The 24,111-nt window shown below is 39.1% G+C and overlaps 1 protein-coding gene across 5 annotated transcripts in view; it reads right to left on the bottom strand.

Moving 5' to 3' along the window:
* Positions 1-761: 761 nt before the first annotated feature.
* The window catches only part of CCDC58 (coiled-coil domain containing 58), a 55,077-nt gene continuing 31,727 nt past the window's right edge, over positions 762-24,111 (bottom strand). For 4 of the 5 annotated variants that reach the window (XM_033211034.1, XM_033211033.1, XM_033211031.1 and 1 more), the window contains exons 2-5: positions 12,731-12,856; positions 9,242-9,388; positions 4,137-4,196; positions 762-1,072 (exon numbers count right to left, since the gene is read on the bottom strand). In XM_033211034.1, coding sequence (XP_033066925.1) covers positions 1,022-1,072; positions 4,137-4,196; positions 9,242-9,388; positions 12,731-12,841 — 369 coding nt within the window. In that variant the 5' untranslated portion in view covers positions 12,842-12,856 and the 3' untranslated portion in view covers positions 762-1,021. Of the gene's footprint in view, positions 1,073-4,136; positions 4,197-9,241; positions 9,389-12,730; positions 12,857-24,111 lie in introns of those variants that run through there. The other variant, XR_004437076.1, reaches the window with a different exon arrangement.

Below are 24,111 nucleotides of genomic sequence, written 5' to 3'. Positions count from 1 at the left end.
AGTGGCACCTGACAGTCAGCAAAGAAATGGGGACCTCAGGCCCATGATGCAACGATCCGGCAACTCAATGAGCTTAGCAGCAGACTCTTCCCCTAGAGACTCCAGAACAAAGCCCAGCCTGGCACTCAACTTGGTTTCAGCTTTAAGACCCTAAACAAAAAAAAGGTCAGTCAAATCTGCCCATCTGGCCTACAGAACTGTAAAATACTGTTTGTGATAATTTGTAAAGCAGCAATAGAAAACTAATAACATAACCATTCCATACTAGAAAGTGGTTTTTTTTGCAAGGACCAAATCCTGCAATTACAGCAGGTTTGTTACTAACTCATTTGCTCTCATGCAAGCTCTTCCCTGCTTTTCCCTTTCCTGAATTTCTGCTTTCCTTTTCCATGACCATGGAAATACTGTCCAGGAAAGAATTCCACCAAAAATTAGTTTTTACATCTGAAAACAAGATCAGTTAAGGTACTAAAAGAAAACTTCTTCGGACAGTGTCCAGCTTATAACACCGCCCTTTTATAATCAACCCACAAAGATAAATCAAGGAATAAACTTATCAATAACCAAAAAGGTCCACATCCATGCCAATACATTTATAAAAATAAAAAAGTACAATACAAATCAGATATTGAAAGTGCATGCAAATTCTCTTATGAGAACTGTCGTACAACCTGACAGGATACTAAAAAATGAAAACTAAAATTTCAATAAATAAATAAAAAGAGAACTGTCTCAACATAGAAAACAATCAAATAAATATGTACACTGAGTCAGAAAATTATTTTAATAGTTACAAAACTTTTTTTTTTTTTTTTTTACAGAATCAGTATAAAATAGCAGTTGATTTCTCCATAATTATCAGAATTATTTATATTTGAGGTCTTGGCTAAGTGGGGCTGAAATCAACAAAAGGTCTTGGACTGTTGGCTCAGAAATCATCCTAGGAAGCCCGCCCTGTTGATATCTGTCATGCTTAGCTCTTATGAGATGACCCAGTCCTTAAAAAAAAAAGAATCTCTCTTTATTCATTCTTTGGAGGCTTGAAGTGAATTCGGCAGCGTTCATTAAACACCTAAAATATTGAAACAGAAATAAAAGTCATTGAGTTATCCTGTATAAATCAGGCCTGGAACTAAATTCAATTTAGTATGCTTCAAAAGGTTATTACCATTTTTGTCCTAAGTCAACAGATTTAGGAAACAGAAGAGTTTCCTCACTAGTTCAAACTGACTTATGAGGTGCTGAATGCACAGAAGGCCTTGACATGTATTTACAAGACAATTCTAATATTTTAATAAAATTTAAGTTACTTAGGGAAAAAATCATCAAGAGCCAGGTAATTTAGTTACTAGCAAACATTTCAACTTCACATTCTGGACATTTTTTAAACTACACAAAAATATCTAAAATAAGTTTAAATAAAGAATGCTCAATAACTAAATGTCCACATGGCACTATGTTAAATAAAAATTTGGTATGGTTATTCAATGGAATACAAGCAAGGTTAAAAATAATTTATGTTCTGATTTAAAAAGATCTCCAAGATTATTAAGGGAAAAAAACAAAGTGTGAATAGTACACTTTCACTTCTGTAACAAAGGTAGAAAAATATACACACACACAAAATCAGAAAAGGTGTATCTGAAAGCATATACCATTTTTCAGAGAGAGGGGAAAGAAGGAGGTGGCTGAAGGAAAGGGACAGAAGGTAGAATTTTTGCTGTATATTACTATTTAAAAAATTTTTTTAAATATTTTTAATATTAAAAAAATTTAAATCACATGTCAAAACTTTTAAGTGTCCAATGAAATTGAAAAGAATTTCTTCTCAGAATGTACCCCTATACATCATTAATGTAAAGAACAAATCACTTTTCAGGTTAAAAAAAAAACAAACTACCTATGTTGGCTGCCATTGACTATTATAAAAATAAAAGAAAAATCAAAACACAGAGGTTGTGAGGTATTGTTATTATTTTATTTCTTTTTATTTATTTATTTTTGAGATGGAGTTTCACTCTTGTTGCCCAGGCTGGAGTGCAATGGCATGATCTCGGCTCAATGCAACCTCCACCTCCTGGGTTCAAGCAATTCTCCCACCTCAGCCTCCCGAGTAGCTGGGACTACAGGTACCTGCCACCACACCCGGCTAATTTTCTGTATTTTTAGTAGAGACAGGGTTTCACCCTGTTGGTTAGGCTGGTCTCGAACTCCTGACCTCAAGAGATCCACTCGCCTCGGCCTCCCAAAGTGCTTGGATTGCAGGCGTGAGCTACTGCGTCTGGCCTACTATTCAATTTCTTAAGCTGAGTGGTAGATACATGAATGTTCATTTCATTAATATTCATTAAATTCTACGTGTCACATATCTTTGGCATATGCATCTCACAATTAAAACAAAACATGCAGAAATTATATAGACTCTTTCTAGCCTTTTTACGATTCATCTCACTCATTTCCAGCCCTGACATTTCCCTGAAATTCCCAATCAGACAAGAGGGAGGCTTCAATTTAGTGGCCTGGACACACTGGTTGGGGTGATATATACAACTTGGCTGAGCCTCTCCAAATCCTTTTCCCAAATGATTTCCTGTCCACTTCTGCTGGCCCACTGCACCAGAGCACGATGGCTACATTTTCCTCTTTTTAAAACAAGTATGGGCCTCATCTTCTGTGGAGTTGTCAGACCATATTTTCTTTAAAACTAATATTAAATCCAAAGTAGTTCACTCTTCCCACCACATTTTACATACATCATAAACTTCTGCACTTGTTGTTTCAAGCCAGATGTTTCACTGTACCCCTTCCCCATCCAATCCCAAGAGTAAATATGATTTCTCCAGAGAGTAAAAATGGGAAAATATTGCCAAATCCTCTCAAGTGACAGACACCTTATCATGTTGGTGGAAAGGGCAGGAATAGGAAACCTTGGCAAAGAGGATAAGATAGAGAAATGTGATAAAGCAAAGAAAGTCAATTTGTATTTTGCAATTTGTTCATGTCTCAGCAAGCTGGTACATTCTGGTTTTGGTTCAGCTAACCTCTCTTATAAGCATACAGTTTAACAACAACATTCCAGTAGTTAAATTCAAATGATAAAACAGAATTTTCAGTACATTTTCTCAGATTTAATAGATTTTTGCCCTTTGTAAATCTTTTAGAGTTTTAGAGAGGGGTAAATGGATACACTTTTTCAGAAAACTAAAGTCAGAGTTTTATGAATTTTTACTATATGTAAGTTTCTGGGATCTGGTCCCCTAATCTTGTTCCTAACAAGAACTATGCAATGATAATAAGGAGCTTGTAAATCTATGAGCAATCAAAAGCCTTATTATCAGATACCAGTAAAACTACATATAATAACAAGTTTTATGATCAGATAAGTTAGAAGAGAAGCAACTGTATAGGTTACCTAATGATAGGAAAACTTACGGAAAGTAACTGAGCTCAAAAAGGCTAATTTTAACAAATAGCCTCCTTGAAGGTTCTGAGTAGTAACTCTAAATGTTAACTATGCCTGTAATTAGTGTTAGGAGACATAGAGAATGCCTCTAATGCTGTTATGATGGCAGCTCATTTAGTTCTATCATATGCTTATAAAGCTAATTTTGTTTTGTTTTGGTTTTTTTTTGGAGATGGAGTCTCACTCTGTTGCCCAGGCTGGAGTGCAATGGCTTGATCTAAACTCACTCCAACCTCTGCCTCCCGGGTTTGAGCAATTCTCCTGCCTCAGCCCCCCAAGTAGCTGGGATTATAGGTGTGAGCCACCACGCCTGGCTAATTTTCATATTTTTAGTAGACACAGGGTTTCACCATGTTGGCCAGGCTGGTCTTGAACTCCTGATTTCAGGTCATCCACCCGCCTTGGCCTCCCAAAGTGTTGGGATTACAGGCATGAGCCGCCTCGCCTGGCCCAGTAAAGCTAATTGTTATAAAATGGCTCTAATTAGATGCTAACTGAATCCTGCTCTCCCTCCCCCACCCCCCAAAAGGTTACAACCCTCAACTGTAAATGTAAACCAGTGATCTCTACTCTCCTTACAGCCTCAAGGCACTCTTTACTCCCCTCCCTTGGTTTCCCTTTGTTAGTTCAGTTTCCCTGCTACTTCTTTCCAAACACCAATGTTATTTTGTACCTTCCAGCTCCTGTCATTTACCACTTCTTCAACATTCAGTTCTGACTGCATCCATTTCAACTGCAAGAAAAAAAAAATTGAAGTTATAAAATTTAAAGAGCAAGAAAAAAATTGAAGTTATAAAATTTAAAGAGCTAAAACCACACTCATGTTTACCCAACAAAACCTGCTGCTGCTCTAGTATTTTTGTCTGTTAATGGCAGAGTTTGGAAGCTTCTTTGACACAATCAACTTTCCCCATATCTAATCAATTGCTAATCTCAAACTTTGCTGCATATTCTAATCACCTTGAGAGCTTTAAAAAAAAATCCCAAGGCCAGTCAGTTCACAGAAGACATACAAAATGCCAGTCTTACTAATGTATAAAGAAATGCAAATTAAGCCATAATATGACAAAATGAGTAAGTCTGATAAAACCTAACATTAGTGAAGGTATGAGAAAAGATATACTCCTATATATTCTTAGTAAGAGTATAAATTGTTACAACTTCTATGGAGGGCAATTTGTCAAGACTCACAGGAAATGTACATTCTCATGTCCTTGAACCCAATGATTCCAGTTCTAGAGACTGATCATACAACTACAGATTTGCAAAGATAGCACAGAGGAAAAAAAGGACAAGGAAGTGTAAACCTGATTTGAATAGAGAATTAAGAAAAAAAGAACCTCAGGGAGGAAAGAGAATATAGGTGGACGTGATCTAGAAAGGCATGCGCTTCCTCACACCTTAACCATACAGTCAGAGGTCTCAGGCTAAAAATGCCAAGTCTTTAGCTTTCTTTATAATTGCCAACCTAATTACTCTGAGAGAAAAGTAGCCAATTCCATTGCCAGGCCCTGAGAGCAGGGCTCACAATACTCCCAGTAACATTTTGTTAGAGGACTTGAAGGGGAAAAAGCTGGCTAGTTCCAGGCAGAAGGCTTGAAAATATTCAGGAAAATGAGAAGAAAAAAGCATGAACTATAGGTTGATGCCACCTAAGAGTTTAACACCAGGATGACTTCCTCAGGCCAAAGTGAAGAACCCAGACCAGATTTGGGAATAAAATGCCAGAGAGCTCAACAAGATCTGGGCAAGCATGAATCTGACACCCAGGCCAAAGACCCTGGCCAACTAGGAGCGCAGTTCAGGCAGGAGGTTTGAGACATTCGTGGCAACACTGATAAGAACGCAACTTGGTACAGGTCCAATGGCTCCTTGTAAACTCCCGTCTTAGATTCAGAACTGGTGTCAAAGCGTAGGGCTGTACACATGGCAAGAACTGTGGAACAAGGAGAAGGACTGCATTCTGACAACTAGTCCTGTGCTGTGCAGTAGTAACAAGCCTGAAGAAGCCCACCAATGCAACCTAAGTTCCCCTTTTAATCAGCCATACAGACCAAAATCATTAAAGCTCCACTTCTCTGACAAAGCCTGGACTGACTGCCAAAGAAATAATTTCAGTTGAAGAACAGTGTGAAAGTCACTAAGATAGTCTTCAAAACTGCTCTCAAATATTTAAAGGGATACTATGTAGAAAAGGGTTCAGAATTATCCTGGGTAACTCCAGAGAGAATAAGAAGAAGCAGTACTTATATATTATGGGAGCAGAATTTCACAATATAAATGAAAATCTTGGAACAATTAGAATTGTCCAAAAGAGAATACACTGACGCTGAGACAGGGGATCCTCCCCTGCCACAACACCCTGCCCTTAAGCAGTAGTGAAACAAAAGCTAGAAACCACTGGTTGGTGATATGACAAAGAGGATTAATGCAACAAATATGGAGTCCCAGAGACTCTAAAGGAAAGAAACTGCTACTTTGTAGCAGCCAATATGCAAGGTCTTTCTTACATCCTTGAATCCTCCCCACACCACCCCCCTCCTCAAAAAAATAAGAAGTTATTAGGTATCAGCTCTATTTTACAGACTCAAAATCAGAATTTTCAGAACAAGATTACAAAGCCACCAAGGTAGGTGGGATTTATTTCCTTAGAGCTGTCTGCCTTTGGATTATTTTTTAAAATTCTACAACATTGCAGATATTACAGCCAACTTCTAATATAATTTTATCAGTGCTACCAACAAACTGTCACCTTTGAGACAGTTGTCTCTAGGTCTTCAACAGGTAAACTTAAGGCCACTAACATGTGACAGCATTTACAGAGGTCCAGCAAGAAAGGTGCTTTTTTTGAGTTAGAAAGGTTCAGGTAAAGTAGTGGGGAGTTTCTGACTGGCATCTGTCTATAAATAGAATATACTCACTAAAGTATTTGACTATTAGTCACAACTTAAAGAAATTGACTGAATCCAGGGTCAGAAGAGATGGGTTAAAGTCCCAGTTCTACCACTTACTAGCTTGTGGCTTTGGGGGTGTCAGTTAGTATCTCTGAGTCTTTTTCCTCAGACAGAAAATGAAGAGGTAGAGTTGTACTATCTCCAAGAGCTCTCTCTGATTCCATAATCTTCATAGCAAACTTGAAAATTAAAAAAAAAATTCACGTTTCCTTATTTGCTTATGTACTAACCCATGGTTACCTCCAGCCCTATATGTTATCAAGCTAGAAAGCAAACCTCATGCAACTCACTGATTGGTTTCTCAACCCCTCCTTGCAGTGGTCATCCTGGTGATTCTATCTGGGCCCTAAAGACACAAGGGCAGATCTGGAGGCTGAGTAAATTGTGTGTCACAATCACTCCCAAACACTCAGTAGTTTAGAGTTTTGAACTTTGCTCTCCACTAACTAGTCACTCTATTCTGTTTGACTTGATCTGTAAACATTGACTTTTCAGTTTCTGATTTAACAGCCTTTGCCCTGCAGTTTCCTTTGTCAACACCTTCAAGAGCATTGAAATACAAACTCCAATATTACTAGACTTTCACCAGTTTTATATAAATTATCTATATGCCAACTGGGCACGGTGGCTCAGGCCTGTAATCCCAGCACTTTGGGAAGCCAAGACGGGGGGATCACAAGGTCAGGAGTTCGAGAGCAGCCTGGCCAACATGGTGAAAACCCGTCCCTACTAAAAATACAAAAAACAAAAAAATTTAGCTGGGCATGGTGGCAGGCACCTGTAATCCCAGCTACTAGGGAGGCTGAGGCAGGAGAATCTCTTGAACCTGGGAGGTAGAGGTTGTAGTGAGCCAAGATTGCACCATTCCAGCCTGGGCGAAAAGTGTGAGACTCCATGTCAAAAAAATAAATAAATAAATAAATAAATAAATAAATAATCTATACGCCTTCATGAACAGCAAGGGGAATAAGATCAATATCACTGCATTAGGTCACTGTCCAAGGGATCCACCAGTGCCTGTTGCATGAGCAGGTATGGAATACAGACCTGATGCAGTAGTCATGAACAAAGAGAGCAGCAAAGACAGTGGCTGAGTCCTGGATCCAGTGAGACATCCTGAATTGGCGGAATGATCGAGAAAGTGCAGCAGCCTGGCCTACTCACCTTGTGTGCAGCCAGCTACAAGGAAAGAGGTTTCTTTTCTTTTCTACTAATAGTTTTCAATAGATGATGAGGTCCCCTTTTCACAGTTTAGCTACATCTTCTAAACAAAGGGCAAACTTCATGACTGTGCAGTATGAAAAGCATGACTCAATCCCACAAGGATCCGTAAGTCACCTATTATGCCATCTTAAAATACAAACATGAAGTCAGGTGTGGTGGCTCACACCTATAATCCTAGCACTTTGGGAGGTGGAGGAGGGCGGATCACTTTGAGCTCAGGAGTTTGAGACAAGCTTGGGTGACATGGCGAGACCCCATCTCTACCCAAAATACAAAAAATGAGCTGGGTGTGGTGGTTCACGCCTGTAGTCCCAGCTACTGGGGAGGCTAAGGCAGGATTGCTTGAGCCTCAGAAACAGAGGTTGCAGTAATTGAGATTGCACCACTGCACTCCAGCCTAGGTGACAGAGTGAGACCCCATCTCAAAAACAAACAAAAAAACCATGATTTTGATAATTGTACACTGGTTCTGTAGGAAAAGTCCCTGTTCTTCGAAATAACTAATGAGTTTAAGGGTAAAGTGGCACAATGTGTACAACATACTCTCAAAATGGTTCATGGAAAAAATATATTTATGCACACAGGTGTGTGGGGAGACAGGGAGAGTGAGGAAGGCAGGGAAGGATGAAGAGAAGGAGAGAGGGAGGGTGAAGAGAATAAACTGTAAAGCAGGTGGGGCAACATATAAATAATAAGTGAATATAGGTAAAGGGCACATGGGAGTTCCTTGTACTATTCTCACAACTTTTTTGTAAGTTTGAAATTATACAAGATAAAAAGTTGCCGCTAAGAGACCCCTCAAAAGAAAGACAGCAATAAATCCCACATAATAAAATATGCTGTATTTTTCTATTGTTTCCTTGACTCGTCACACACAAGGTCTGTAAAGAAACAGTTCTGCTGCATTAACTGTATTCTGAAGTCTACACCCTATCTACATTATAGTTGACTTGGGAAAATAAGGCTTCCTCTGACACATCCTAGGTAGGCACTTACTGTTTTCTTAAAAGTAAAAACACTGCAGGAATGGGGGAGGAAATGGGAAAAAGGCATGTCCAAGAAAAGGCCAAAGATCCCTAGCAACTTTTACACAGTAGGGAAATAAATTATAATGAGGTACAAGTGCATCTGGTTATATTTAAATCACACTATATTTTTATGGCTAACAGGGGTAATATCCTGAAGTTAAATAGTCTATATTACATTTCAGCAGATTTCTACAGAATGAAACTGGAGCTATTTTCAAAATATATTAGAGATGTTTTTTTCTCAAGTTATGTCTCAAAAGGGAGATACTATACAGATGTGATTTCCCCAGAATTTCTGATGTGGTACTTCACCTGTAGTGATCCCTTGTCTTTAATAGAAAGAAACAAATAAATGAAAATAAATTATGACTGTGCTCATTTTAGACAAAGCTGCTATGTTGCATTTGTTCAAGACGTGCACATTAATTTACCAATTAATATCTAAACATAATAAAATAAAGCCCACTAAAATTGAAGCATTCGTATGCCAAAATTTTCATATTAAAAATTTTACTTTGAAGGCTACAGTTGGAAAAACTTTGCCTGAGAAATGTTAATTCTGTTCAACTTACCTTTGTCTGCTCTTTTCTAAGTTGCTTTAATAACGTTAAATCATCCAAATTCTTTTCTCTCTCTTCCCGGAGGTTTTTTACTACTGCTGAGGTCTGCGCTATACAATTTTTTATGACTCTGTCTCTACTGGCATGAGCTGCCGTCAACTAAAAGAACAAAGGAATGAAAGGAGAAAAATGCATCAATTTATCACATTTTAGTGCTTTTCAAAAAAACTCTTGAGACTATACAAATTTAATACTTTCTAAAACAATTTCTGATGACTGAAACCATGAAAGAGAAGATTGTGTTGAATCAGCTACTTCATCTAAAAACATAACCAGCAGCATCTCTGAGGGTGGAAAGTATGAAGTCTGGGGCTGTCCTCCTCCTCAATATGCTCCCGGTATTGCCCTCGGCTTCCTGCATTCCCCACACTGGGCCTTTCACTTCAGTTTCGTCTACCTTACACCACTGACTTTTCCTGTGATTCCATTCATGTGTTCCTCTATTCTACAACCATCTGCGCACGCCTGGCCACTGACGGCTATTCTTCCTTTCTTTGTCCTTTCATATTTTTTTCTGTCTCACATTGTTAACAAGTGAAAGAAATGATAAACTAAGTCATGTATAGAAGATTTCACTACAATAAAGAATAACAAAGAATGCTACATTTACCTACCGAAGACAGAGCCCTTTTCAAGATTATAAAGTATAAGTACTGATAAGGAAAACTTATATATGAAGCACAGATTAGTAGTTGCATCAATTGTGTGTGCTGACTGAAATTAAGGATGTCTGACAGAACAACTCTTTGATAACCTCCATCTTAATGCAACGAATTAATAAAAACAGTTCTCATTTATTTCCCATCTTGATTCATAAAGTATCATGGTCGTGTTTCAAACGTACTTCCATAATCACAGCCACATTTTGATAATACCCCAAAATCTGCATTTGTAAAGCACTGTTTCAAGTTCGTAGACTTTATTGTTCAGTACTGATTTTTATGTTTACCATGGGAATAAACAATGTAAAGCTAAAAAAAGTCACAGATTGAAGGGAATATGCTCTAATAAGATCTCATTGACATTTATAAGTTTTATCTTGAGTAACTTTTGAGATTTGAAATTTCTAAAACAAGTGCTTCATAATAACTTTACTGATCATCTCCTAGGAAGAAGTGCGATTTGAAAAGGCAAATATCCCTTCTTCAGCTATAGAAGGAAGCTGGGTCAGGGATTAAAGTCAGGGTGAATATGAGCAACTTGGACATTTCATAGAGTTCTGCTTCTTGACTGACATAATACTTAAGGGAACTCAGTGGTACTTATTGGTATGGGCACTCTGCTGCAGGCTTGATCCCTGGCACAAAGCTACTTGAAAAATTAAGCTTTACTTGATATACATGTTGCTGAATCCTTCCAGGATAAAGATACAGAGAAAAACCCAAACACACACACAGGATTTCCAAAACAGAAGAGTTCTAAATTTAGTATGCAAGCTTATCCTGACTCAACAAGGAGATAAAAAATAACAACTTGTGACTCTCACAGGGCCTGTTAAAAAAAATGATAGCAGTAGCAGCAAACATTTTTTGAGACAGGGTCTTGCTCTGTCCCTCAGGCTAGACTGTGGTGGTGTGATCTTGGCTCACTGCAACCTCTGCCTCCTGGGCTCAAGCAATCCTCCTGCCTTAGCCTCTCAAGTGTCTGGGACTGTAGGCGCACACCACTAAGCCCAGCTAATTTTTGTATTTTTTGTGGAGATGCAGTTTCGCTATGTCACCCAGGCTGGTCTTGAACTCCTGGACTCAAGCAATCCTCCCACCTCAGCCTCCCAAAGTGTTGGGATTACAGGCGTGAGCTGCCGCACCTGACCAGCAATATTTATATACAAAACACTGAGTACTGTAGGCACTGTATAACTCAATGCGCCAACAACTGTATGAACTAGGTACTATTATTATACTAGTTTACAAATATTAAAACTGAGGCAGACAGCCGAGCATGTTGGCTCACACCTGCAATCCTAGCACTTTGGGAGGCCGAGGTGGGTGGATCACTTGAGGTCAGGAGTTCGAGACCAGACTGGCCAACATGGTGAAAACCCCATCTCCACCAAAAAATACAAAAACAATTAGCCAGGTGTGGGAGCATGTGCCTGTAGTCCCAGCTACTTGGGAGGCTGAGGTGCGGGAATCATTTGAACCCAGGAGGTGGAGGTTGCACTGAGCTGAGATCCTGCCACTGTACTCCAGTCTGGGTGACAAAGTGAGACACTGTCTCAAAACAAACAAACAAACAAAAAAAAACCTGAGGCAGAGGTTATGTAACATATTCAAGGTCACCTAGCTAGGTGGTAGCAGATGTGAATAATCTAGATCTAGCATCCATATTGTTAATCACTACACTATAAACATCTAGGTTAATAGGAAGATTGTAAATGGAAACAATTTTATAGATTATGGAAATTATATGAGTAGTGAGGTAAGAGAGGGAGTATCACCAAAGTGACTATAAATTTTAGTTCTTCAGACAGAGGTACCCAAAGAAAGTGAACTGTCAAACAACCTCATAGCCAATTAGGACTAGGTCCCATACTATCAACTCTGGACACTGAATTCCACTCATTAAGTCCACAACCTTATGGTTTTCTCAAGCCACAAGACTTACCTGCTCATTTAAAATAACACAGTTTAACACAGAACAAAAATATCAGTAGTTAATGCTCTGAATTTAACTGACATGGATAAGCTTGTCCAAAACTGATTTGAGAGAGGCACTTCAGGTTTTAAGGATGCCTTCTTTATGACTATGAATCCAAACAATAACCTTGTGGTAGAACTTAAAATAGTAAGTGTCATTTGAACTTTAGCTTCCGCATTAATGAAAGAATATAGGTAAATAAACTATGAAAAAGATTTTGCTGCATCATTATTTCCTTCTGCTTTTGGAGAATAAAAAAGAGAAATAAAGGGGGGCAATAAAAAAATATACTTGAGAAACCAAAGCCTCAGGAAAGGACAATTGATCCATTGGCTTTCCTTCTCTCCCAGTTGCCAAATGCTTCTACTCCCCTTCCTGAGGAGTGAGAAAAAGATTTAAAGGTGTGAAGGGTTTTAATTCTTTTTTATACCAGTTGTCTGGCTTTTTAGGACTGATGTACTCATAGTCCTTGCTCTTGTTACTGTCTTACTTCACTGTTTCACTCTCCTCTTTCATTCCTTTGTACATAAGGTCTCCGTGAGGTGAAGGCTGCAAAACAACTGCTCCCATTCTTTAGAACCATTTCTTCTCAGGTTTGGTAAGATTTCACAAGCATAAGGTCACACATTTTCTTGAATGTGTAGTAACCAGATCAAAACTTATATACACCATCAGGTATAGGCAAAGAAACCTGAAGATGGCATTCCTTTAGTCACAGTTGAGTTACAAGATTAACTGATTTCTTATTCAGTCTGCAAAGAAAGACATGAAAGAAGCAAAAGACTCAAAAAATACACTTACAGACTCATAAAGTTGTTTACAGGTTTGGCTGGCATCAATTTTCCCTGCAAAGGAAGCTGTTGGAACCGTAGTGTTTAATTCATGTACTATTCTGTCATCAATTGTCCTCATCACCTTGAGTAATTCCTATATGTATTTAAAATAAAAGAATATAACCCGAATGGAAAGTTAGTGATAAAAAATAAGTATTTAAGTAAAAAATAAAGCTCTTGGATATTTTACAATCCTTTAAGTCAGGAGTGAGGAAACCAAGCCAAATACAGTGTAACCATAAGAAAATGTTCAAGGATGATAGGTAGGTTAAGTAATGGTAATCTTAACAGTGGGCACCAACTCTGCCTCCTTGGCTCAAATGTGACTGTCTTAAGAGTTAAGACTGTTTTACTCACGTTGAAATCCCGTTTGCTGGCATGGTGTTTAGCAAACAGTGTATGCTCCTTCCATCTCCAGCATACAGTCAATAAAGTATACTACTTGTTTTTACTTTTTCTTAGTAACCCTAGCTCATATGTTCCAAGGATCCCTCTTCCCTCAGAAAGCCTCCAATTCTCAAAAAAAAAAAAAAAACCAACAGAAAAATAATATCAAAAGGGCAGGGAACTTAAAAAGACTGGTAGTAACTACCCACATAGCATAGCCCTCCTACCCACATGTGATCAGTGTACTTCTTTTCACTTGTCACTAGAGAGAGGCTGGACATCAGCTACATCTCGTCTTCAGTTAAACTCTGGGAGAAGTTTCTGGCAGTGTATCCTTCTCTTTCTTTTTTGTTTCTCAGATTTACAAAATATCCAAACAAGAACAACAACAACAACAAAAAACCACAGTCACTTACAAAGCATCAAGAAAATGGCTAGGCACGGTGGCTCACACCTGTAATCCCAACACTTTAGGAGGCTGAGGCAGGAATATAGCTTGAACCCAGAAATTCGAGACCAGCCTGAATGACAGACATAGTGAGACCCTGTCTCTACAAAAAAAAAATTTTTTTAATTAGCCGGGCATGGTGACTCATGCCTACAATCCTAGCTACCTGGGAGGCTAGGGCAGGAAGATCACTGAGCCCAGGAGTTCAAGGCTGCAATGAGGTATGATCACACCACTGTACTCCTGCCTGGGCGATAGTGAGATCCTGTCTCTTAAAAAAAGGAAGAACGAAAGAAAATAAAACAGAATTATATAATACTAGGAATACACTTATCATTGAAAACATCCAAGTTAACATTCAATATTAATATGTATTAAAAGCAAGTTTGATTCTTTCTCCCTCAATATACTATCCTACTTCTTACCTTTCCCAAACTTAAATCCATGACTGAAACCAATTCCTTTCTTTCCTCATCCATTTGTTAAAATAAAAATTCTTATTATGATTTAATTATTACTTTCATTTTAGAAAAGTTAGAAAAACACTTTAAATAAAAATCATCTATAGTTAACCATTATCAACACTTTAATATGTTCCTTTGGTCTTTTTTCTACACATACCTATTAATGTTTTTATAAAACTGAGGTACTATGTGACATTTTAAAATCTGGCTTTATGACATTATATTATGAGCACTCTGCTCTTGTTGCTAGAAACGTCTTGATTTTTTTTTTCTTTTTTTTGGGGGGGACGGGGTCTCACTCTGTTGCTCAGGCTGGAGTGCAGTGGCGTGATATTGGCTCACTGCAACCTTTGCCTCCTGGGTTCAGGTGATCCTCCCACCTCAGCCCCTCAAATAGCTGTGACCATAGGCATGTGCAACTACACCCAGCTAATTTTTTTGTATATTTTTGTAGAGAGAGGGTTTTGCCACATTGCCCAGGCTGGTCTCGAACTCCTGGACTCAAGCAATCAGCCCGCCTCAGTCTCCCAAAGTGCTGGGATTACAGGCAAGAGCCACCACACCCAGCCCTGAAGATATTTTAAATAGTTGCATAAGTATTCTATCCTGTTCAAGCACTACAACTCATTTGGTTACTTTCTCATTAACGAACATTTAGGTAGTTTCCAATTACAAACCACTTAGCCCATTCAATCTAAGTCTGTAGTCTAGATTCTATCATTCCATTAATTTTTAATTAGTGAATTTAATGGCCTTTTCTATACCTCAATCTAGAAGTGAAACAGCTTCCAGAAGGCTCATAATTCAGACTAATAAAACACTGGCAAATATCAGGTCTAAAACCAAGTTCATTATCTTCTCGTCCTGTATCTTTCTATTTTTTTAACAGTATTCTCTGTAAACTGGAATTCTTAAGGGATAATCTCAACATATTCACTGGGCAACCACCATACATAGTGGAGGATATATGTATTGTGCTTAAGTGGCAAATTCCAAACAAATGATGGTAGTGCTATTTGGGGAGTCCAAAAAAAAAAAAAAAAAAGGTAAGTAGAAGACAGGGACCCACCTTGTCACTTTACCTCCTATGACTGGCCTATTAAAAAAAAAAAAGTCTCCTTTAAACTCTCCTTCAAAACCTTCCTTTTCACTTGCTAAACTGAACTGATCTTCTGAGGCCAAGGGTTAAGTTGTGCCTTTTGGATAGAGGTTTTCTTGGTTATGAAAGCCCTCAGCAATATTTGTCTTTAAATAATGCAGGGGTAAGAGAGAGTACCACAGAGTTCATACATTTATTAACTCATTCTTCATTCAAAATATAATTACAGTCATTCCTTAGTATCCATGGGGGTTTGGTTCCAGGTCCTCCTATGGTTACCAAAATCCAAGGATGCTCAAGTCCCTGATATAAAACGGCACAATATTTGTATAAAACCTATCCACATCCTTCCATACACTTCAAATAAACTCTAGATTACTTATATCTAATATAATATAAATGCTATGTAAATAGGTGTTAGTTATACTGTAGTGTGTAATAACAAGAAAAACGTCTGTACATGTTCAGTATGGATGCAACCTTTTTTTCCGACTATTTTCCATCCACGGTTGATTCAATCCATGGATGTAAAACCCATAGATATGGGAGGGCCAATTGTCCTATGTCTAGTATGTGTCAGGCACTATTCAAAACATCAAGGCCACAGTAATGAATAAAAGTGGTCCTTGCTCTTATACAGCAAAATTCCTGAAGGGGGAGATAGAAATTAAACAAGTATCCTATAAACAAGATAATCTCAGGTACTAAAAAGTACTATGAAAGAGAAAACAAACTAAGGTAACGAGATGAAGAGTGACTGAGTGGTGCTTGGGGGCTACTTTAGATAGAGATCAAAAAAGGCTTTTCTGAGGATGTAGCATTTAAGCTGAAACCTAAATGACGTGATTGAACCAACTATAGGAACATTTGGGCTGGGGGTGGTGGCTCATGCCTGTAATCCCAACAATTTGAGAGGCTGAGGCAAGGTAGGAGGATTGCTTGAGCTCAGGAGGTTGAGGCAGTGGTGAGCCATGATTGCACCACTGCACTTCAGCCTGGGCAAACACACAAAAAAACTAAGGAGAGGTAGTTGGATATATTTTGAAGACAGATATATGCAACTGTTGGGTATATTTTGAAGACAGAGCTAACAGAAATTGCTGAATTGGTGGTCAGGGACGAGAAAAGAAAACAGGATGACTTTCAAGCTTGAGGCCTAAGCAACTAAATGTATGGAAATGCCATTAACTTATAGTGGTGGGAGACTGGGGAAGGAAGAGACTTGGAAAGAGTGGGAACATCAAGAATTGTATTCTAACTCAGGCTGCCTGATTATTACTGTTCATTGTTTGTATGTGGTAATGGTATGGTGTTAGAAAGTCATAATCTCTTGGAGATACAGTCAGAAATTTTACAGAAAAAATGGTATGGTATTTGGGATGACCTCAAAATAATCAGATTAGGGTGGGGTAAGTGGTAGTAGCGAACAGATGAAACAAGAGTGGCCATGAATTGGTTGTTGAAGTTGGGGAATGGGTACATGAGTGTTTGTGGTACAGCCTCTCCTTCTGTGTTATGTTTAAAGTTTTGTAGAATAAAACTTTTTTTTTTAAGTTCTGTTGTGGCAACAGATATTGGCGTGCATGCGGAGAAAAGGGAATGCTTATACACTGTTGATGGAAATGTAAATTAGTACAACCTCTATGGAATATGTGGAGATTTCTCAGAGAACCAACAACAGAACTACCATTTGACCTAGCAGTCCCACTACTGGGTACTTACCCAAAGGAAAAGAAATCATTATATAAAAAAAGACACCTAGAGGCTGGGTACAGTGGCTCACGCCTGTAATCCCAGCACTTTGGGGAGGCCGAGGCAGGTGGATCATGAGGTCAGGAGTTCGAGATCAGCCTGACCAACACGGTGAAACTCCGTCTCTACTAAAAATACAAAAATTAGATGGGTATGGTGGTGCGCACCTGTAATCCCAGCTACTCGGGAGGCTGAGGCAGGAGAATCTCTTGAACAAGGGAGGTGGAGTTGCAGTGAGCCGAGATTGTGCCACTGCATTCTAGCCTGGGCAACAGAGTGAGACTCCGTCTCAAACAAAAACAAAAAAAGACACTTGTACTCATATGTTGATTACAGCACTATTCACAGCAGCAAGCTAACTGTCCATCAACAGTTGACTGGATAAAGAAAATGTAGTGTATATATACACACATATATATGGAATACCATGCAGCCACAGAAAAGAATGCAATCATCCAGGTATGGTGGCTCACGCCTGTAATCTAGCACTTTGGGAGGCCGAGGCAAGTGGATCACCTGGGGTCAGGAGTTCGAGACCAGCTTGGAAAACATGGTGAAACTCTGTCTTTACTAAAAATACAAAAAATTAGCTAGGTGTGGTTGTGGGTGCCTGTAATCCCAACTACTTGGGAGGCTGAGGCAGGAGAATAGCTTGAACCCAGGAGGCAGAGGTTGCAGTGAGCCAGATGGTGCAGCCTGGGCAACAGGAACGAAACTCTGTCTCCAAAAAAAAAAAAGAAGAAGAAGAAGAAGAATGAAATCATGTCCTTTGCAGCAACATGGATGGAACTGGAGGCCATTAAGTGAAATAACTCAAAACAGAAAATCAAATACCAAATGTGCTTGCTTATAAGTGGTAGCTAGACATAAAGATGGAAAGAATAGACATTGGGGACTCCAAAGGATAAGGGGAAGGAGGAAGGTGAGGGCTGAAAAACTACCTGTTGGGTACAATGTTCACAATTTGTGTGATGGGTAAATTAGAAGGCTATGAGTGCCAGGTGCAGTGGCTCATGCCTGTAGTCTCAGCTGCTTGGGAGGCTAAGGCAGGAGAATTGCTTGAACCCAGCAGGCAGAGGTTGTAGTGGGCCGAGATTGCGCCACTGTACTCCAGCCTGGGTGACAAAGTGAGACTCCATCTCAAAAAAGAAACCTGTATATGTACCCCTAAATCTAAAATTTTAAAAATTAAAAAAACAAAAAACAAAAAACAAAGTTTTGTTTTGGACTTGTTATGTTTGATGCCTATTAGATATCTGAGTAGAAGAGGGAAATAGAAAGTAGAATATGCCAGTCTGACACTGATCAGGGGTGGAGTTATACCAATAAACTGATGTTCTTTAAAGCCATGAAACTAGAAGAGATCACTGAAGGAGACTGTACAGAGTGAAGGGGGCCAATGAATTAAGGAATTCTAGCATCTACAAGTAGAGGAAAAATTCTGTGATGTCACCAAAGTCAGAAGAAAGGTTTAAAGGAGGGAATGGGCCAGGCGCGGTGGCTCAAGCCTGTAATCCCAGCACTTTGGGAGGCCGAGACGGGCGGATCACGAGGTCAGGAGATCGAGACCATCCTGGCTAACACGGTGAAACCCCGTCTCTACTAAAAATACAAAAAACTAGCCGGGTGAGGTGGCGGGCGCCTGTAGTCCCAGCTACTCGGGAGGCTGAGGCAGGAGAATGGCGTAAACCCGGGAGGCAGAGCTTGCAGTGAGCTGAGATCTGGCCACTGCACTCCAGTCCCGGCGACAGAGCGAGACTCCGCCTCAAAAATAAATAAATAAATAAATAAATAAATAAAGGAGGGAATGGTCATTTGTGTTGAATGTTACTAACTCAAGAATTATATGGGGCCAGGTGCAGTAGCTCACATGTGTAATCCCAGCTCTTTGGGAGGCTGAGGCAGGAGGACTGCTTGTGGCTAGGAGTTCAAGACGAGCCTGGGCAACATAGTAAGACTCTGTCTCAACAAAAGTAAAAAATTTAGCCAAGCATGGTGGCATGTGCCTGCAGTCCTAGCTACCTGGGATGCCAGGGCAGAAGGATCACTTGAGCCCAGGAGTTCAAGGTTACAGTGAGCTATGATGTGCCACTGCCCTCCAGCCTTGGTGACTATGTCTCAAAAAAAAAAAATGTAATGAATAAACAAATGATTCTATGAACAGAAATTAAACTTTTAAACTTGGGAGGATGGAAATCATGGGTGACCTTAAAGAGAGCCATTTAAACAGTGTTTAATGGACTGAAAAGGTAATGTGGCTTAAGTACAGAGAGAAAGATAAAACATGGTGTAACATGAGGTCCATTATTAGAGGTCATATGATAGGATTTTAGTCTTTTTTGAGACCCACAGGGAACCAAACATGTATTTTTTGTTATGATTAAGGTTACACGATCAGATCTGTGTTCTAAAATGACTGCTTAGGTTAAAGTGTGGAACATGGACTGGAGAGGAACTACAGTAGATGTCAAAAGATCAGTTAGACACTGCAGCAATCCAGGTGAGATTACGTTGTTTGACATTTCCTGGGATTTTTATTGACTCTGAACTTTAACCAGTTTTAAGTTTGAACACTGGCTATACCTTAATCACTTTAGCCCGATTCATCTCCAATAAAACAATTTGGACATACTACTAAGTTTCTTACATAGCAATGGGAATCTATCCACATTAACTAGGTAATGAGTCCATCAATTTTATTGTCTTACCGATGGAACCTACAAATGTGGATTATCAAATAGTCATGTATTGCTTAATAACAGGGAAACATTATGAGAAATGTGTCATTGGGTGATTCTGTTGTGTGAACATCATAGCATGTACTTACACAAACCTAGATGGTATTACAGCTTACTACACACTTAGGCTATATAGTATAGATGATTGCTCTTAGGCTACAAGCCTACACACCAGGTTACTGTACTGAATACTGTGGGCAACTGTAACACAGTGATACTTGTATATCTAAATATATCTACACATGGAAAAGGTACAGTAAAAATATGGTGTTATAATCTCATGGGACCACATCTGTATATGCAGTTGGTCACTGACTGAAACGTCATAATGTGGAGCATGACTGTATATCAATTTTTCTGTGTGTACTAGAGAATTAACAATACATGATCTAGAGCTTGGCTTTCAACTTGGCAGACACTAGCCACATGAGATTATGTAAATTAAAATTAAATGCAATTTAAAATTTAGTTCCTTAATTGCAGTAGTCACATTTCAAGTATTCGAGAGCCACCTGTTACTAGTGGCCACCATATGGAGATAGCATAAATGCAGAACATTTCCACCATCACAGAAAGTCCTATTGGACAGTGCTGTATTCTAGAAAATATAATGACAATCCCTAAACTGATAACGTACTTGTTGAGGAATTGCTGAAAACTGTATGCCATTCTTAAACGTCACAGAAGAGATACTAGAAAAGCTAAAGAGAGAGCAAAAAAGGGAGGTAAAACGATTGGGGAAGGGAACATTGTAGCAAAATAAAGTGTGGGTGATGAAGTAGTAGATGCATGCCATTTATTCAATCATTTGAGTTATGAAAAGAGGGAGATTAGAATTTTATTTATAGGAACCTGTTGAGAACAGCGAATGTGTGGTCCAACATAGTGGTCCCTCACTGTTTTTGTGGTGTAACGAGATAGGAAGTGATTTCTTTCAAAATTGAAAAGGCAGAAGGAAAAGAACTGTAAACCATCTCACCAGGCTCACATTTCTTCACAGGGAAAAAAGTGCCAAAGCTCTTAAGGCAACTCCAAGAGGTTCTAGGCAAAAGTTCGGGCTGCCCTCACAGATTATGAGCAAATGAAGGTGAATGCAGGCACAAAAGTGCTGCCATTTAATTATGTGGATCATCCATAAGGAATTACTGACTACCTACCTGAGGCCTAGCCCCAATGGCATACACTCCTGTCCACACAAATTCACCAAGAAAATATACAGAAGACACCCCTGAACAGAACAGACATCATACACAATAAACTGCAACACCTGTCCACAGAAATATACACACAGTTCAAAAGCTCTCTGAAAGCATGAGGGTTCTTGTGTAGAACCCTCATGAGCTTCTCAACGTTAAATCATAGCCAAAGATAACTTTATAAATTCTGTAATACCCCCAGCTTCTTCTTTCATCTTCCTCAAAACAAGAGATCTGATTTATCATGAATCTCTCATTGTAGGCTGACTCTGAAATTATACAGGCATTTTTCTTGGAATGCATTTTATGCCTTCTCTTTAATTGGTAGGGTAAAGATCTCATCCTCTTGGAAGGCAATTTAGGTATTGAAGCAGTGCCTATATTTAGTAGTGGGCAGGAGAAAACTTTCTATTGCCTCTACAATTATACTATAGTCTATTCCTAAGATTCATTCTCAGGTAATTTTATAATTCTACATATTTTTCAGGGTACATAGGGGTGAGGAGTAGGAAAGTGGTCATTGTATAACTAAAATACAGTGTACTCCAAATAATGATATGGAACTCCCTTAATCTTTCCTCTCCTCTCTCTTTGACTGACAGTACCCAGAAGTAACGTCATTGGTACTTGACATCAAGGTCCCTTTTACATGATGCTCTTTTCAGACAGATCTGGTTCCTCAAACTCTATTTTTACAACAAAGCTCCCACAGTGCTTCCCCCAAACCAGAAACACTGCCAGAGTCCTCTAACACCTAACATCCCCAAGGACAGGAATAGAAAGCAGCCCCATAAGTATAAAAGGAACCATCATTGATGCTAGAAAATAATATATTTAGTATGTGCCTAATTACCATGTGATTCAAAATCAATTATGTCAATTAATGTTCCTAATAGAAATACTAATATTTAAACAAGCATGTTGAAGTGTTGGGGGTTGGGTAGGAAGAAAGAGACACGTATGAGGACAATGGTAAGAGATATGACAAGAGGCACTTTGGGATTGGATTTTAAAAGGTCTTATATGCCATGTTAAGATGGCATATAAGATGTTTAGATCTAGTCATATGAACCTAAAACTTAAAAACATAGCTTAGATTATAAAATTCAGAATATAATAGCATATGCCACAGTATTATGGAGATTAGATTGAAGGGGGAATACAGTAGAGAAAAAAGTGCCAGAAGATAGTAAGGCCTGTTGCAAAGCTAGTTCCAAAAATGACAGGGGCCTAAACAAAGCCACAGGCAGTAGTGATGAATCTTCCTAAGGCACCTCTTTGATCATCTCACCCCTTTGTCCAAAAAGGAATCCCTAACTGACACTTGACACACAAGGTCTTCCAAAAATCTGGTTGCAGTCTTGTGTAATCCCAATGTGACCCTGTGTAAATAATGTGTTCTAGCAATACTGATTTTCTATTTCCCTTAAATACATAAAACTCTTTTTGTCTATTATCCTATTGCCTCTGCCTAGAATACCCCTAGTCCCTGCCTGCCTAAGGCCCAACTCAACTATATCTCTTGATTTGTTTCTCTCTAAATTCTTTCAGCATTTTATTCTTTCTTTTCCCAATATTTTCCACATTTTATAGCCCTACAAGGAATATAGATTACATTCCTTGTTTTATACTCCACCTACTGGGTTTTTGCAAGGGCCAGGAGGCTAGTAGGTATCTGTCATGGGTTGAATTGTGTGTCCCCAAAATTCATGAATCCCTAATCCCCAACATGACTGTATCTGGTGATAGGGCCTTGAGGTATGTGATAAAGGTTAAATAGAGGTCATAAGGGTGGGGCCCTAATCCAACAGAACTGATGTTCCTATAAGAAGAGGAAGAGATAGGCTGGGCGCCATGGCTCACGCCTGTAATCCCAGCATTTTGGGAGGCCAAGGGGGATGCGGATCACCTGAGGTCTGGAGTTCGAGACCAGCCTGGTCAACATGGTGAAACCCCGTCTCTACTAAAAATACAAAAATTAACTGGGCGTGGTGAGGGGCATCTGTAATCCCAGCTATGGAGGTGGAGGTTGGAGTGAGCCAAGATCATGCCACTGCACTCCAGCCTGGGGGACAGAGCGAGACTGTCTCAAAAAAAAAAAAAAGAAGAGGAAGAGATACCAGAGATCCTTCTCCTTCCATGTGCAGGCACAGAGAAGAGATAGTGACATAGAGAAGACATGGTGAGAAAGCAGCCATTTACAAGCCAGGAAGAGAGGCCTTACTATAACTAATTATGATGGTACTTTCCCCCCCTTAAATCAAACTGTGTAGCCTAGAAACTGATGGCAGCTTAATCTTGGACTTCTAGTCTCCAGAACTGTGAAAAAATAAATCTCTATTGTTTAAGCCACCTAGTCTGTGGTATTTTGTTATGGCAGCCCTAGCAGACTAATACGGTATCCAATAAATTCTTGAATGCGTGCTAAAATGGGATTCTAGGCACTCGATTTTAAACACTCTTTTCTGGATTTTATTTCAATTTGGAAATAGGATATTTTCCAGATGTACTAAATCTAATTTTTGTAATGAAAAAATAAGAATTGCAAAAATTTTAAACACTTTAGGCCAGGCGTGGTGCCTCATGCCGGTAATCCCAACACTTTGGGAGGATGAGGCAGGAGGATTATTTGGTGAGACACTGTCTTACAAAATTTCTTTTAAAAAATTACCCGGGCGTGGTGACAGGTGCCTGTAGTCCTTGCTACAGGGAGGCTGAGGCAGTATTCAAGAATACCACTACCTTCAAACCGTTCAAAGTACAAAGTTTACTACAGATAGGTCAATTTTTCAGTATCTTGGGTTAGTTAATGCAATACATACTTAAGATCATGATTTTGGAATTCAACTTTGTAACTAAACAGAAGCACACTTATGACTGAATTGGAACAGATAACTTTAATGGTAACTTGGTCAAAACCAGATCCCTATTCTTGAATTCACGGGTTAATAATTAGCCCTAGATCTCTGATATTTGAACATAAAAAGGCAGAACCTTTAAATATAACATCTTCTCTAATGGGCAATGACACTAGAGCAGTTACTAGAATTAATCCTCCCTCCAAGCTTCCATACGTTTTGTCCCACAAAAATAGTAAATTGTACCAAGTGTTTGTTTTATCAACTAAATAACTCTACTTCACCTTTTTCTCTCCCACAAAAACTCTACTTAAAAAAGTACGAGACGAATGGCAGAAGCTGGAAACTGAGTTCAGGGAACTGCTACAAGATTGTTACAATCCTTATCCACGGATCCCGAGCTTTAC

This window comes from Trachypithecus francoisi, unplaced genomic scaffold, assembly GCF_009764315.1.
Source record: "Trachypithecus francoisi isolate TF-2019V2 unplaced genomic scaffold, Tfra_2.0 Lachesis_group0, whole genome shotgun sequence".
Classification (NCBI taxonomy): domain Eukaryota; kingdom Metazoa; phylum Chordata; class Mammalia; order Primates; family Cercopithecidae; genus Trachypithecus; species Trachypithecus francoisi.
The sequence above is the reverse complement of the archived record's forward strand: the minus strand, read 5'-3'. Positions and strand labels throughout refer to the sequence as shown.